Raw genomic sequence first — 17,935 nt, 5'->3', positions numbered from 1 at the left:
CCAACCTTATCTCGCTAACCTCAACAAGTTCAACTCCAGATTCAATATTAAGGGTATTTTAGAAAGTAAGAGCAAAGGAAACTTCAATTCTAGATTTACTCCGAACATAAATTTGTGACATCAATTGAATTCCATATTCTATGTTGTGTCATACCAAACAAGAGAATTCATTTACAAATGAATTCCGCATTTCAAATTTATTCATTCCGAACATAGCTTTGAAGTATGTGTTGGAGTTTCTAAGCACCATGGAGTTTGTTTTGTTATTAACATCTTTGGAAATCTAAGGTGTTGCTCAGTCTTCTCCTCCACATCTGTGTAGTTTAGCTCTAGAACTAGTAGGCTTTTTTTATGAGGGAAGGTTGACTAGCTGACTTAGAGTCTATATAAAGTAATATATTGCAAATTTGAAGCAGAATATATCAATTATATTGTGCATCAAGATAGATATTTTCTGTATTCCCAAACTAATAGATTACAACCTATATATATACAAACACTACATGGGTCATGACATAAGCCATGATATAAGCCTAAGGCTAACCCTAGGAGAGAGATATACTGCCACACGGTGACAATGGGGCGACATCAGCCGTTTATTAATGAATTGAATCTGTCTTAGTGGTCTTTTCTTTTATGCTATGTTGTTATGTTTTCATTTACTTTATGCAATTGTATTCGTTTGGATATGGCAGCTGTAAGAGATAGGATATTTTAGAGGAATGGTCCACATGTAAAGGGGCCTACGAAAAGACAAAAGAGTTAGTTATTAGGGGTGGGATCTGTTGTGGCAACACCCATGCTAGAGGCTTATATATACCCTCTAGATTCAGCATGTAAGGACTATGAAAAATCAGAAGAATTCTATTCTCTTCCCCCTTTTCTCTCTCTCTAATCTCTCACCTGCTTCATCTTCTCCTAAGATCCCTACTGACCTAATTCCTATCGAATTAGAAGGCGGCTTACATTGTCACTTCAGGGTTTGTGACATATACACACAACAATATAATATACACCAAACTTGTTACAAATATATCCAATTCGAGGACCCCTGAGGGATTTAGTAAAAACATATGCTAACTGATCATTTGAATTGACAAAATCTGTGGTAATACAGTCATATAAAATCTCCTCTCAAATGAAGTGACAATCTATCTCGATATGTTTGGTCCTCTCATGAAAGATTGGATTCGAGACAATATGTAACGTAGCTTGATTATCGCAAATTAACCTCATATGTGATATCTCTTCAAACTTGAGTTCTTGAAGCAATTGTTTTAACCAGATAAATTCACATGTTGCCAAGGCCATAGCACGATGTTCTACTTCTGCACTCGACCTTACAACATCATCTTGCTTTTTACTTTTTTAAGATACCAGGTTCCCTCCAACAGAACACGGTATCCTGAAATAGATCGTCTATTAGATGGAGAACATGCCCAATCAACGTCAAAATATCCAACTACCTGAATATGACCCATGTCCTTATATAATAGTCCTTCACCTAGAGCTCCTTTGATATACCTGAGAATCCAGACAACTGCATCCCAGTGACTATCATAAGGAGATTGTAAAAACTGATTGAGAAAGAAATGTCAGGCCGAGTGATAATGAAATAATTAAGTCTTTCCACCAACCTGCAGTATCTTCTAGGATCTCCAAGATGCTCCCCCTGTCCTGATAAAAGCTTTACAATCATCTTCCTTGTCAGTCACAGATAAATCACCTTGTCGGAGATCGTGCAACATGCCCTCAATTGTCACCAGTTCGGGGGTGTTATCTTTGTGTGAATAAGTGTCTTTTGCAACCTCCCAGATGTCTGCAGCAGTTTCATATAGGAGAATTTTCTCCTATGCATGGCTCCATGGAATTTACTAGCCAAGACATAACCTGGTTGTTATTCTCTTCCAAATCTGATAACTAGCACCTTTTTCATCTGGTTTGATGATATTTCTAGTGAGATAAATCTTCTTTTTCCTTGCTGCGGATGTGAAACATGAAGGCTTGAGACCATTGGATGTAGTTTCGCCCATTCAATTTGTAAATGGTGATGGGTGCAAATGAGTAGTTTGACAAGTCACCCCCATTGTTGTTGTACATAACAATTTCAACATTTGAGGAGTAGGATTTTGGAGTTTCAATTGAGAATTCGTTGGTGTTTGACAAGTTTGCGACCTGATGTTGCTACCGAGAATGAAATAAAGGCTAGGACAGCTGATGAATACTACCAGAATAAACACTGTAGAATGCTATCGAAAAAAAGCAGTAGATAAAAAACTGACCTAGTACGGTTGTGAGAAGAACATGAGGCATTAGGGTTGCTCTAATACCATGACCAATTGTGAGAAAACTTGGTATTTTTTCTCTTCCACATGATTACAATATATATAGGAGAAAGAAATCAATCAAATCTTAATTACATCAATTACTAATGTACATCAATCAATCAATCCCAACAATTAAGATTGATTATAATCAATCCCATAGATTGTGAGATAATTAATAATCAATTCCATAGATTGAGGAATTGATTGGGATTGATTATCCAACAAAAAATCCCAACACAAAGACATCAAAAGTAAGTTTGATACATTCTCGTAGTTTCATGACTTAGATAATCCCCCAGAGACCATGTTTGAGAGGGCTAAGCGGGCTCCCAGAAAGGTCTCCCAATATCGAAAAAGGTTTCCAAGACCGAGTGATCTAAGAGAAATTCTCGAAAGGGACTCCCAATGGTATCGGGAGAGGCTTTCGAGAAAGGTCACTCAAGCTTTCAAAGAACTTCCTCAGGGTGAGCCGGATGAGATCTTTCCAAAAACACCTAGGGCCACCCGAAAGAGGCCCCTAGAGGGTCACCCAGAGTCACCCAAGAGACCCTTGGAAGGTCTACTAAAGCCTACCTTTTTAAGGTCTCCTGGTGACCCTTCAGGTTTCTTCCTTTTGGACTTCCTCCCTTGGGTTTGGGCCCATTTTCTTGGATACAACACTCATAAATGCATACCAGTTCCAAAGCTAGACTACACAAATGTCGAGGACTAGGAGAATATTGATCAACACCTTAAACTTCCAAAGACAAACTTAATTGCAAAACAAACTCCATGGTGCTTAGATAACTCCAACACTAGAAAAGACAATAATGAATATCTGTACAAAATTTTAGAATTTAGTCAAGAAGCTTCTAGATTGTTACATTAGTAAGTTGTTGAAGATTTAGTAAGAGTGGTTGATGAAAGTACTATGTTGATGGGATAGTGAGCTCATTAATTGTTATCTTTTAACAAGGGCTACATAGAATATGATAAAACCCTAAGGTTTACATATTGATTAGATAGTAATGAATTTTCCATATTGATTTTCTCCTTTTGCAACATTCAAAAGAAAGTGCAATAGCCATAGTATGTGGTTGGTGGGTCTTAACTTCACAATGAATGTATGGGTGAAGACATTCAATGAGTGTTCCCACCAACTACCTCTTAGTCCAATCTTTAGCCTAGTTGGGTGGTAACTCAAAACAACTTTGGTACTCCAAGACAGTAGAGGTTTGCTGGATTTTAGCAAGCTCTCCATCAACATTCTCATATTCAAATGGTCCAAAACAAACAAGAAGCCCTACCTTAAACTGCTCCCATGTAGGAACTCCATGACAAGTTTCAAACCAATCATACCATTGAATAGTGTCTCTACCTAACTGAATTGAAGCTATTTCAACTTTTGAAGCTTCCTGTGTTCAATCAAGGAAAAAAAATTTCTATGTTTTTAAAATCCGTCCCATAGGATCTCCATTTTCCCATCTAGGAAATTTCACCCTCATGCAGGAATGGCCAAGACCACAATCTTGATAATCTTTTCCGGTAACTTCAAATTGCTCATGTTGTTTGCTAGCAGAAGCAAAGATTCCATTTTGTTTTTTGCTGATACTCTAAGCAAACTCTTTTTGAATTCATTGAGACTCCTGCAGTCTGTTATCAAATTTTGAGTCCAAAGCTTCAAGTTGAATCTTCACAAACTGTCAGTAGCCATTGCGTAAGATTGAATATCTGTGATTCCCTGGTTCTGTTTTTGGTTTCGGGTTAAGGGCATTCAACGAATCTTTTGAAAGGAAAAGGTAACAAAAGCAAATCCTAAGATAACCTGCTCTAATACCAAATGATAAAATCCTAGGGAACAGAGAAACAGATTTTGATCTCTTTGAGGGGATCAACCTCCAAATTAGCCAAGGCTTTGAATTATATTTGATTGCTTGAAAAAATAAGCCAAAGGCATTTCAAAATTATAGAGTTCCCTTAAGATATCTAATAAAAGGAATCAACTTCCCTAAAATTAAGATGTCTAATCTAATCAAATATATCTAATCAAATCATATCCCTAAAATTAAGGTAAAGTAATCGATCAGAATAGTAATGTAAAATCAAGGTCCTAAGGTGTCCCTCACCTTGAGGTCCAAGGTGCACACTGTTTGCTTCTATGTAATTTTTTTTGTTTGTTTTTTGATAGACTTGTTAAAACCTAACCAGTAATAACCAAAAAAAAATTAAAAGGAAATTGAGAAAACAATAAAACACCCCATTATTTAACTATAAGTATTTTTATACAGATTTTTTTGAAGTGCGCCTTGCACCTAGGCTCCAAGCACTCTTGGGCCTCATTGCGCCTTGAGCCTTTGACAAATATGCCAAGTACAAAAGTTACACTTCTCGTACAGCTTACCTGGCAATCCATTCTGTCTGTCATTCCTCCATGTCCAGGAATACTATCACCAAAATCCTGAAACAATAAAGTAGAAATAGCATCAAAATCTATGACCTTCAATACTATGAACACCAATTACTTGCAGAAGAAAATGACAGCCATATACCTTAACCTTGAAAGCTCTTTTAAAACCACTTGCAAAAAAACCTCCAAATGGTGCTATTATTGATGCAAAAAGGCCAAGCCATAATGCATGCCATTGAACAGACAAAATCTGGACTTCTCTCCAAGGAAACTGCAGAAGAAAATGACATGTGCTAGAACATTATTTTTCAAGAGATTCTTCATTCCTGATCTAGCTTCACAGTAATAAAGTACCTTGAAGTAGGGGAAGAAAATGAGTTGCAGCTTAAATACAAAGGTTGCTCAGAGAGTAAGATAGTCCATACACAAAAACAAATGGTGAAAAAATCCCTGAAACCAATGTAACTCTAATAAAAAGCATTCAAAATCTAATAAAGATGTGGACAACAGAATACCCCGCAGCTTATGAGCTGAAACCTCTAACCACAGGAAACACCTGCTGCTCCTCTCCCATACATGCACCAGATTGAGGATGAGGACCCAGCTCCTACATTTACAACTTCTAATGCAAACTTCACTCTGAAAAGCAAACGAACTCCTTAATGTAAAACCAAGTATCAAGGGGAAGAGCTTCTCATGTTCTGACTTCTGATCTTGAGAATAGCATACCAAGAAAATATCCAAAACAACATATATGAATATTGTTGAAGAAATAAAATCAAATCGGGCCAGGCCTTGAAGATTATCCATTATCATCTATTTATTTTTTGTTATTTTGCTTTGTATTATCTTGTATTATTTGTTAGATATTTCTTAGATTCTCTTTGTATTATCTTTTAGTGTTATAATCTAGTAGAATAACATCTAGTCCTAGATAATAGGGTTATAATCTAGTCCTAAATCTTAGGAGAATTCTTATGAAACTTCTTGTATAAATATTTTTGATTAATATCAATAAAGTGTGTGGGAATACTGCTTCCCTTTCTCCCTTTCTACATGGTATCAGAGTCTCGTTAATAGGCTGATACAGTAAACCCTAGTGCCTTCATTGCACTATCGTTTCATCCTATTCAAGTGCCTTCATTGCACCGTCACTGTTGAAGTCAGAACACCACTATCTGGCCACCACCTACCAACACCGCCACCACAATTGGGTTCGCCGTCATCAAATCGGCCAACCACCAAAGACCCACCACTGCCGGAGTCCCCACGCGATGTCGCCAGTCTGCCTCCATCCCCAGGTGCCTACGCGTGAAGGCACGCCCGCTGTCCTTTCGCCTCCAGCTACTCCAGATCGACCCTCTGCCATCTTTTTAGCCCATCCTTGGTGTCAAAATACTTCGTGTCCGTGCCTTCAGTTGTGTTCGTACCTTCATGTTCAGCTGTTTGTCGCGCCTTCTATCTTCCTTTATTGCAATACCGAGTCTGCTCCTTTTTTTCAACCCGTCATTGATCTAACTGTGCTTTAAAGATCATGACAGAAACATCCTCGTTGAACGCCCCATCTTCTGCTCCTTCATCCAACATAACCAGAGAGCTAAATCCGGTTGATCAAAACCCTACAGCAAGGGAGTTGCCGAGCCTTCATCAATCCTACCGATCAGATGGTAGGAATTATCTTCAATGGGCTCAATTGGTGAAGACCCTTCTTAAAGGACGCGGCAAAGGAAGTCACTTGACAAACAATCCATCGAAAGAAGAAGATCCATCCTTCACTGTATGGGATGTGGAGGACTCAAGGATTATGTCCTGGTTGTGGAGTGTAATGCAACCGGACATAAGTAGGAATTTTATGTTCCTAAGCACAGCCAAAGAGATCTAGGAAACAATCCAACGGACCTTCTCTAAGGTTAAAGATGCCTCCGTGATTTTTGAAGTGAAAACAAAGATCAACTCCACCAAACAAGGGCAATTAACAATGACCGAATACTACAACCAAATGAAGAGCTTATGGTTGGAGCTTGACCAATATCAAGCCATCTAGATGGTGTGCCAAGAGGATGCCGCAACTCTCAATCAAATAAATGAGAGAGACCGAATTGTGGAGTTCCTAGCCGGGCTCAACCATGAATTCGACCAAGTAAGAGTGCAGGTTCTTGGTAAGGACAAACTCACAAATTTAAATGAAGTTTTTGCTATTATAAGGAGTGAGGAAAATCGAAGATATGCAATGCTAACTGAGCACAACACCGAGGGATCAGCATTGATCATCAATAAGCAAGAAGGAAGAGGAAACAAGGCTGGAAAATCAGGTTTTCAGAACCCTGGAAGACCTGGACCTGTTTTTCAGAACTGGGGTGCTAGCTCTAATCGTGATGGACAATGGTGTAGCTATTGCAAAAAGCCTCGACACACTAGGGAAACTTGTTCTAAATTACATGGGAAGGAAGTGGTCTTGAGCAAGATTAGAGGCTTCAAAAATATGAAACCCTAGAGTTATCTATCCAACAAGGATCCAGAAGAAGAAGCTGATAAAGGAGAATCAGAGCTTGATCTAACTCAATTAAATACCGAGGAGTTAGGCAAGCTAAAGGCCTTTCTCCGAATGTTCCAAGATGGAGCCTCTTACTCCTTAGTGCAGCAAGGTAATACTCTTTCCTATACAACTTTTACAGCTTCTAAATATGATAAGAATAGCATTTTTTTTTTTAGCTAAGAATAGCATTTGGGTCCTTGATCCAGGAGCTACAGATCATATGACCCCTAATATCCATTGTTTTGAAACCTATGAAACCCTTGAACCTACCAAACATATCACCACTGCAAATGGAACAACTGTCCCTATCTCTGGAAGAGGTAGAGTGTCATTAAACCCACAACTTCACCTTGAACAAGTTCTTCATGTCCCAACCTTAGTTACCAGTTTGATCTCTATACATAAACTAACCAAAGATCTTAACTGTTTGGCTGTTTTTTCACCTTCAATGTGTAAGTTCCAGGACAAGGAAACGGGGAAGATGATTGGTATGGCTAAGGTTTGGAATAGGCTCTATCTCTTGGACGGGGAGAGTGATTGTTCTATAAAGAGACAGCAGCAACTTGTGGCCTTCTCCTCCCAGTCAACCTCTAATCTGTCTTCTATTTGGTTACACCATTTTAGGTTAGGTCATCCTCTATTTGGAGTGTTAAAACAATTATTTCCAGATTTGTTTAAGTCCTTAGATCCTAATAGCTTTAGGTGTGATGAATGTATTCTTACTAAACATCATGGAGTCTCATTTCCAATTAGTAACAAGTTATCTTCAAAACCTTTTAATTTGAAACACTCTTATGTTTGGGGACCATCCAAAATACCCAATTGTTCTAGGGCAAAATGGTTCATCTCATTTATTGATGATTGTACTCACATGTGTTAGGTATTTCTTCTAAAAGATAAAACTGCCATTGGGTTAGTGTTAATCACATTTTACAAAATGATTCAAACCCAATTTGGTACTCCTATAAAACGGTTTAGAACGGACAATGCAAGCGATTATTTCAATACTAACTTGCATACTTATTTTCAACAAGAAGGAATCATCCATGAGTCATCTTGCATTGATACTCCCCAACAAAATGGGGTGGCAGAGAGAAAGATGCGACATCTTCTCAATATCACTCGAACCCTCCTTCACCATCATCATGTACCAAAATATTTTTGGGGGGAGGCAGTGTTGACAGCCACCTATGTCATTAATAGGGTGCCATCTAGGATTCTTAATGGTCAAAGTCCTTTCTAATGTCTAGCCTGTTTCTTTCCAGACCTCAATCTTCATGGTCATTTACCCTTAAAAGTGTTTGGATGTGTGTATTTTGTTCACATACTCAAAATCCATAGAGACAAATTGAACCCTAGGGCCCATAAATATATCTTCCTTGGATATTCTCCAACACAAAAAGGGTATAAATGCTATCACCCTATCACTCGAAAATTTTATGTCTCTAAAGATGTCACATTCAGTGAATCACAACCATACTTTACTCCAATTCCAGATAGGCTAGATGTCATCGGACAAGCTGATACGGATTGAGAATTTCTCAACCCTAGTCTTGAAACAATAACATCCAGTCAGAGTCTCCCTTCACAAGATCCCAATCCTATTCTGTCATCTCAACCTCTACCATTTGATTTTCCTACTGAACCATCTCACTCGAGGCTTAGTTCTCCTATAAGATACAAAGGCTCTCCCTATGTTTACAAGAGAAGGCAGCCCATGGAATACCTGGAGCCAAACTCATCATCAGTACCTGACACTAGCTTGAAAATTTCACATGGTGAGGACTCTTCCAATACTTCTAACCCATCTCAGACTCAGCCGAAATATACAGATCTAGACATACCAATTGCCATCCGGAAAGGTGTTCGAACATGCACCAAGCAGCCATTGTCCAACTTCTTATCCTACCACCGCTTATCCCCTAACCACCGGAGTTTTCTAGCATCATTGGATACAATTGCTATTCCTAAATCAATGGAAGAGACTGTAAAAGACCACAACTGGAAAAAAGCCATGATGGAAGAAATGAATGCCCTAGAAAGAAACCATACTTGGGAGCTAGTTCCTAGACCAAGGGATGCAAAACCAGTGGGGTGCAAGTGGATTTTTAATGTCAAATACAAGGCAGATGGAACACTTGACAGGTATAAGGCACGCCTAGTTGCCAAAGGCTAAACTCAATCTTATGGTATTGATTATTTAGAAACATTTGTTCATGTGGTTAGAATGACTACTGTTAGAATTCTTATAGCATTCGCAGCTAAATTTGGTTGGAAATTGCAACAATTTGATGTCAAGAATGTCTTCTTACACGGGGATTTAGAAGAAGATGTCTTTATGGAAATACCTCCAGGTTTTCAGCATAAAGGAGATGGAAAAAATCAGGTTTGTAAACTTAAGAAAGCCCTATATGGGCTCTAGCAGTCCCAACGTGCATGGTTCGGCAGATTCTCAAAGGCCATATTATCTATGGGATACCACCAAAGCCAATGGGATCATACTCTATTTATCAAGCATCAAGGAGAGAAGGTAACAACCTTACTTGTATATGTGAATGACATTGTGGTGACAGGGAATGATAGTATGATACAGTTGAACAGGGTTGTCTAAAGCACAACTTAGCTCGAGAATTTGAAATCAAAGACCTTGGCCAATTAAGGTACTTCCTAAGCATTGAAGTAGCTCACTCAAAAGAAGGCATTTTTCTATCACAAAGAAAATATGTTTTGGATTTGCTTGATGAAACCGGTTTATTAGGAGGAAAAGGGGGACGGATACCAATAGATCCCAATACAAAACTACAAGCAAATAAGGGTGGTCAAGAGGTAGACAAGGGGAGATTTCAACGCTTGGTAGGGCAATTAATATATCTAGCACATACTAGACTTGACATATCATTTGCTATCAGCCTAGTCAGTCAGTTCATGCATGATCCTAATGAGGAACATATGGCAACATTGTTATCTCAAAACTACACCTAGAAAAGGGATTCTATTTACTCCTGGGACAAACTTGAGGCTTTAAGGCTATACGGATGCTGATTATGGTGGTTCTTTAGTTGATCGAAGATCCACAACTGAGTATTGTGTATTCCTAGGAGGGAATTTGATATCCTGGAGGAGTAAAAAACAAGGGGTGGTGGCTAGATCAAGTGCTGAGGTTGAGTTTAGAGCTATGCCTCTAGGTGTGTGTGAACTCTTATGGGTCAAGATCATTCTAGAAGATTTAAAAATTTCAGTGCCAAGGCCAATTAAACTTTTGGGAGATAATCAATCGGCTATAAGCATAGCCCACAATCCGATGCAGCATGAAAAAACAAAGCATATTGAGATTGATAGGCATTCGCATTTCTTAAAGGAAAAATTGGATACAGGTCTCTTGTAGATTTCCTATGTTCCATCTACTCAACAAGTGGTTGATGTCCTCACCAAAGGTCTCTATAGTACTCAGTTTGAAGCCTTAGTGAGCAAACTAGGGATGATTGACATCCACTCCCCAACTTGAGGGGAAGTGTTGAAATAAAATAAGATCAAGCCGGGCCTTGAGGATTATCCATTATCATCTATTTATTTTTTGTTATTTTGCTTTGTATTATCTTGTATTATTTCTTAGTGATAAAATATATTCTCCTTATTTATCTTATATTTTATCTATCTTGTACTTTATCTTTATCTTATTCCTTTCTTGATTAGGTTTATTTGTATTTTTCTTTGTTGTAATCTAAACCTATAAAATAGGAATGTAATCTCTAAAATCTAGGAGAATTCTTTGGATAATTCTTAGGAAACTCTTGTATAAATATTTTTCATTCGTATCAATAAAATATACAGGAATACCACTTCCCTTTTTTCCTTTTTCTACATAGTATCAAACCCTCGTTAATAGGCTGATACAGTAAACCCTAGTGTCTTCATTGCACAGCCACTTCATTCTGTTCAAGTGCCTTCATTGCACTGTCACTGTTCACTGTCACTATTCACCGTCACTATCACTATTCACGTCAGAACGCCTCTGTCCGACCACTGCCTTCCAACACTGCCACCACCATTGGGTTCGCCATCATCAGATCGGCCGACCACCAGAAAACCACCGCCATCGGAGTGCACATGCGCCCCCATGCTCTACCCCACGTGCTGCCATTAGTTTGCCTCCGACCCCACACGCCAGCGTGTGAAGGAGCATCCGCAACCCTTTTGCCTCCAGCTACTCTAGATCTGCTCTCCAACGTCTTTCTAGCCCATCCCTAGTGTCAAAATCTTCCTTCTCTGCTCCACCTGAGTCTTCACCATGACAAACACTTTTGAGACAAAGAATGGTGCTTCATCTGACATGCCAATGGGGAGTTTGTCTAACAGTGACCTTCCAGGGTTACATCAGTCTTATAGGGTTGATGGAAGGAACTACTTACAATAGGCGCAACTTGTGCGGACTTTCTTGAAAGGCAGAGGAAAGATGGCCCATCTGACTGAGCCTAGTCAAGATGCCAAAGACCCTAATTTTGCTGCATAGGAAGTAGAGGATTCATTGATAATGGCTTGGCTATGGGGCTCAATGCACCTTGAGGTAAAGTAAAAATTGCATGTTCCTGCCTACAACTAAAAAGATTTGGGATACTGCAAAGCGTACTTATTCTAAAGTGCAAGATGCCTCGGTTATTTTTGATATTAAGATAAAAATAAGTAGTACTAAACAGGGTTCTCTAACTGTCACCGAGTACTATAATAAAATGAATGGATATTGGCTTGAGTTTGATCATTATCAAAATATTAAGATGAAATGTAGTGTAGATGCAGCCACCATAATTGCAATATTTGAAAGCAATAGGGTAGTCGAATTTTTAGCAAGCCTTAATGCTGATTTTGATCAAGTAAGGGTGCAGGTCCTAAGGAAAGACAAAATTCCTTCTTTAAATGAAGTCTTTGCTATTGTTCATAGTGAGCAGTATAGGAGAATAGCTATGCTAAATGAGACTTCTCTTGAGGGATCTGCAATGGCAACCAACAAGAAAGATGCTTCTCGGTTTAGGTCACAACAAGGTGGGAATGTTTTTAATCTTAAAGCTCAGAATAAAGATGGTTTATGGTGTTCTTTTTGTAAGAAACTCAAGCATACCAGAGAGACCTGTTTTAGACTCCATGGAAAAGAAGCGGTACTGAATAAGGTAGAAGGGATGAAGAATCTTCAGAATTTTCAACCCCGACAGCAAGTTCAAGCCTATCAAGCTGCCAAGGAGGAAGAGACTGCATTGGAGAAGACAGATTCAGTTACAGCCGATTCATTTATCATGACTGAACAACTTAATGCTAAAGAAATCAGCAAGCTTAAAAGCTTCCTAAAGACTATTCAAGGTGATTCTTGTTCCATGGCCCAAACAAGTATTTGCTTGAATTCTGAATCTAGTATTGCCTCACATACTATTACGAATAATCTATGGATTCTGAATTTGGGGGCTACTGATCATATGACTTTTGATATAAATGTCTTCGATTCCTATACCTCACTAAGTAGCTCCAAAAAGATAATGGTGGCCAATGGTAATACAATTCCTACAGCTGGACGTTGTAATGTAAATCTCAATTTCTCATTGCCTATGCAGCATGTTCTTCATGTCCCAAATCCTTCTAGCAACTTGATTTCTGTTCATAAGCTAACCAAAGATCTAAATTGTTGTGTTGTCTTTTTCCCAAACAAATGTGAATATCAGGCACTAGACACAGGGAAGAAGATTGGAGTTGGTGAGGAATGGAATGGGTTGTATTTTCTGAAGACATGTAGTACTGATCTTAAGGGGGAGAAACCTTCAGCTTACTCTTCTCAACCAGCTTCAACTTCTTCGATTCCTTTTCAACCAACTATTTCGATCTATGATTTTTGGCTTCAACATTGTCGTTTAGGGCACCCTGCCATTAGTACTATGCAGTCTATGTCTCCAACCGTGCTTAGAAATTTGGACATTTCTAATCTTCATTGTGATGTGTGTGAACTTTCTAAACATCATAGAGTTTCTTATCCTGTGAGTAACAATTTATCCTCTCTTCCATTTACTTTGATTCATTCGGATGTGTAGGGACCATCTAAAATTCCTAATTGTTCCGAGGTTAGGTGGTTTATTACCTTTATTGATGATTGTACAAGAACAACTTGACCGTTATTAGTTCTATCTTGCCTATTTTCTATAAGATGATATCTATTCAATTTGGGTCTCAAATTAAAAAATTTCGAACTAATAATGCAAGAGACTACTTCAATCATCATTTGCATAACTTCTTCTAGCAAGAAGGTATAATTCATGAGTCTTCATGTGTTGATACTCCTTAACAGAATGGTGTAGCAGAAAGAAAAATGAGACATTTGCTCAATGTTACTAGAGCTCTCTTACTACATCATTCTGTCCCTAAGTCTTTCTAGGGGCAGGTCGTTTTGACCGCTGCCTACCTAATTAATCGAGTTCCTTCTACTCTTCTAAAACACCAAAGCCCAATTCAATGCTTATCCTCCTATTTTCCAGCAGTGTTTTCTCATACTCCTCTTCCTTTGAGAGTCTTAGGTTATGTTGTTTTTGTCCATGTATCCAAACATCATAGGGATAAACTGGACTCTCGAGCCCTCAAATGTGTGTTTCTTGGTTATTCACCCACTCAAAAAGGGTACAAGTGTTATCACCCTGCTACTAGAAAATTTTATGTGACCAAAGATGTTACATTTGTTGAAAATCAGTCATTCTTTGGTCCTCCTAGTGCTGATATTCAAGATACACATATATCTTGGGATGATATAAATAATGATCTTCCCATTTTGGAAACCTCTCATGATTTGCAGATTCATGCTCCATCTAACTCTTCCTTAGATGAACAGAACCAGTTGGAACCTCCAGAAGAACAGCTGCCATCCACTCCAATTCGATTCAAAAGATCTCCCTATGTATTTAAGAGGAGAACACAACAATAACAGCCCATTCCAGAACCTCTTCCAGCACCAGTTTCCTCTCCTAATCCAGGTAATGAAACCTCACGTTGTTGTCCCTCTGATTCTCAGTCTAATTCTGCTATATCTAATTCACTGTCTGCATCAATTACTAATGATCTTGATCTGCCAATTGCCCTTCACAAAGGGATCAAAAGTTGCACCCAACACCCTTTGGCCAATTATATGTCCTATCACCGCTTATCTCCAAATCATGAGGCCTTTCTGACTTCCTTAGACACAATTCCTATTCCTAAGACAGTTAATGAGGCTTTCCAAGATCAGAATTGGGTTCAAGCAATGCAGGAGGAGATGAGGGCCTTAGAAAAAAATCAGACATGGGACATTGTCCCTAAGCCAAAGGGAGTCAAGCCCGTGGGCTGCCGGTGGGTTTTTAACCTCAAATATAATGCAGATGAGTCCCTAGAAAGGTATAAGGCAAGGCTAGTTGCTAAGGGATACACATAAACTTATGGTATTGATTACCAAGAAACTTTTGTTCCAGTACCCAAAATGTCAACTGTGCGTATCCTATTAGCCCTGGCAGCGCACTATGGCTGGAAGTTGCACCAATTTGATGTAAAGAATGTCTTCTTGCATGGAGATTTGGAGGAAGAGGTGTTCATGGAACCCCCTCCCGGCTTTGATAAAGGGTTATCCAAACAGGTATGCAAATTAAAGAAAGCTCTTTATGGCCTTAAACAGTTTCCCTGGGCCTAGTTTGATCATTTTTCTAAAGCCATGAGACATATGGGTTATTCTCAAAGTAGGGATGATCATACTCTTTTTTTTTAAGCATTCCTGTGAGGGAAGGGTAACTGCTCTTTTAGTTTATGTGGATGATATTATTGTCACTGAAAATGACTGTGAGGAGCAAGTACAACTTAAGGATAATCTGTCCAAGACTTTTGAAATTAAAGATCTTGGCATTTTGAAGTATTTTTTGGGTATAGAGGTAGCTTATTCTGAAGCAAGTATCTTCTTATCCCAAAGAAAATATATTCTTGATCTATTGCATGAGACAGGTTTGCTAGGTGGCAAAGGTGCAAGTACTCCGGTGGAATTTAATGTTAAACTATGTGATAAAGGTCAACCGATGGATAAAGGGAGGTATCAAAGATTGGTCGGCAGACTAATCTACTTATCTCACACCAAACCAGATATTGCATTCGCAATAAGTTTAGTTAGTCAGTTCATGCATTGTCCTACAGAAGATCATATGCAAGCTGTACGACGAATTTTGTGCTATTTAAGGACAACTCCAGGTAAAGGAATCTTATTTAAAGCTGGGACAGATTTGGATATCATAGGATACACTGATGCAGACTATGGAGGGTCTTTGGTTGATAGACGCTCTACTACAGGTTATTGTGTCTTCTTAGGTGGAAATTTGGTTTCTTGGAAGAGTGAAAAGCAAGGGGTAGTAGCACGATCAAGTGCTGAAGCCGAATTTTGGACACTAGCAATGGGCCTATGTGAGTTGCTGTGATTGCGAATTATTTTGGAAGATTTGAGAATTTTCAACCATGGGCCAATCAAATTGTGCTATGATAATAAGTCAGCTATAAGTATAGCACATAGTCCTGTGCAATATGATCGCACCAAACATATGGAGATAGATAAACATTTTATTAAGGAAAAATTGGAAGCCGGATTGATTTGCATTCCGTATGTGTCTTCGGAAGAACAGCTAGCTGATTGTTTGACCAAAGGGCTGCCTCCTAAACGGTTTGAAGACTTGGTGTGCAAGCTAGGGATGGTTGATATCCATTCCCTAGCTTTAGGGGGAGTGATAAAATATATTCTCCTTATTTATCTTGTATTTTATCTATTTTGTACTTTATGTTTATCTTATTTCTTTCTTGATTAGGTTTATTTGTATTTTTCTCTGTTGTAATCTAGTCCTATAAAATAGGAATGTAATCTCTAAAATCTAAGAGAATTCTTTGGAGAATTCTTAGGAAACTCTTGTATAAATATTTTTCATTCGTATCAATAAAATATACGAGAATACCCTTTCCCTTTCTCCTTTTTCTACACTTAGATATTTCTTAGATTATCTTTTAGTGTTGTAATCTAGTAGAATAACATTTAGTCCTAGATAATAGGGTTGTAATCTAGTCCTAAATCTTAGGAGAATTCTTATGAAACTTCTTGTATAAATATTTCTGATTCATATCAATAAAGTGTGGGAATACTGCTTCCCTTTCTCCCTCTCTACAAATATATATATATAAAGGACCTTCATGAGAGACTCGGCAGGTCAATCCCTTTTCAACACAAAAGGGGAAGATATCGGCAGGTTAATCCCTTGTAATAAATGTGGTATAAGAGGGAAGAGAAGAGCGGTAATATTGTGCAAGAGAAAATGAAAACCTGTAAAGAATATTGATGTAGGACAGATCTGGTATTCTAATAATACCTGATTAGACGTTTATTTAGGGTTATAGAAGGCTAGGGAAATCTGTTGAATAGGCTATGATTTAGATATGTAATGGATTGGGGGGCAATTTAGGGGCAGCAGAAGGCCAAAGAGATTAATTTCAGAGGCTGAGAAAATAGGTGCGGTTACGAAAATAATAATCTGAAATTGAAGATTAGCAAAGAGAGAAAGGATCAGATTTTAGGCATCACAAATAAGGTTAGAATTGCATCAACACAACTCAAAGAAGCATAACATGCTTAGAGAAAACTGTAAATTGTTCTATTCACTACTAAAAAAAGATATTGCCATGGTATTTATAGAGCTCTAATGATGCTATTCCTATTAGACTAAGCAAAATCCTTTTCCCACTAAGAAAACTAAACAAAAACTGAAACTAGTAACAATAAAACTAAGAAAATACCATAAATAAAATCTAATCACATAAATAAAGTAACCAAAAGACCCTAAGAGTCATTATGTAGAATGAAAAAAATACCATAACACATAAAACATCAAAACTAAGTCCAGCAAAGCCCCTAGGAAGGTCCTTTGTCATCCAAAACATCCCAAATCAATAATTGGGCTATAGAACCAGTTTTATGATGCCTTTTACATGTCTTTAGAAACAGCAGCCAATGTCTTCCATCAATAATTTATCTATGGGAAAAAAATTGCCTGTAAAAGAACTACACCCCAAAAAAAAATGAAGACAAAATGAAGTGTCCTCTATCGTCAACCATGAAAAGGGTAATTCGAGAATGGTTCCCTTCAAGCAATAAGCACCTCTCAATCAATGTAATTAATTTCATACCATACTGGAAGCTTTCTGGTACACAACAATCTATTTCATGTTTGGCACATTGTACCATTTGGCACTGGAAATACTGGATGGTGCATGCCTCAATTTCAGTTTTATAACACTATCAGTGTCTCATATAGGCATCAATATCAAACCAAACAAGGTACAAGATTTGTCATCAGTACCGTACAGTACCAGTACTACACAATATTGAGTACCGGTTACAAATATATTACTATAATAAATAAATAATATATTAAAAAAATATCCACAATTATAATAAAAAAAAATTATACTGTTGGAGATTTACGATTTGTTAGATATTTATCTCTTTTACTTTCTGTATTTTTGTATTCAAGTGATTAGATTAGGTTTGTTAGAGGAGAAGATAAGATAGGTTCGTTATGAGAAGATAAGAAATAAAAATCTCCTTGATTATAGGAGATAGATCTTTTCTTGTTTTGAATTTTTAGGAGATAGCTGTCAAACCTGTATATA

The 17,935-nt window shown here is 37.9% G+C and overlaps 1 protein-coding gene across 6 annotated transcripts in view; it reads right to left on the bottom strand.

Annotated features, from left to right (window-relative positions):
- Positions 1–17,935, bottom strand: part of LOC127794465 (phosphatidate cytidylyltransferase 1-like) — a 41,358-nt gene that overhangs the window by 2,337 nt on the left and 21,086 nt on the right. For 5 of the 6 annotated variants that reach the window (XR_008021664.1, XM_052325566.1, XM_052325568.1 and 2 more), the window contains 2 exons: positions 4,856–4,984; positions 4,708–4,764 (listed from right to left, as the gene is read on the bottom strand). Coding sequence is in view for 4 of the 6 variants with exons in the window: in XM_052325566.1 (XP_052181526.1) it covers positions 4,708–4,764; positions 4,856–4,984 (186 nt within the window). In the remaining 2 variants the exon portion in view is untranslated. Of the gene's footprint in view, positions 1–4,707; positions 4,765–4,855; positions 4,985–5,228; positions 5,353–17,935 lie in introns of all 6 variants that reach the window. The other variant, XR_008021665.1, reaches the window with a different exon arrangement.

Source organism: Diospyros lotus, chromosome 2, assembly GCF_014633365.1.
Source record: "Diospyros lotus cultivar Yz01 chromosome 2, ASM1463336v1, whole genome shotgun sequence".
In the NCBI taxonomy this organism is placed as follows: domain Eukaryota; kingdom Viridiplantae; phylum Streptophyta; class Magnoliopsida; order Ericales; family Ebenaceae; genus Diospyros; species Diospyros lotus.
The sequence above is the reverse complement of the archived record's forward strand: the minus strand, read 5'-3'. Positions and strand labels throughout refer to the sequence as shown.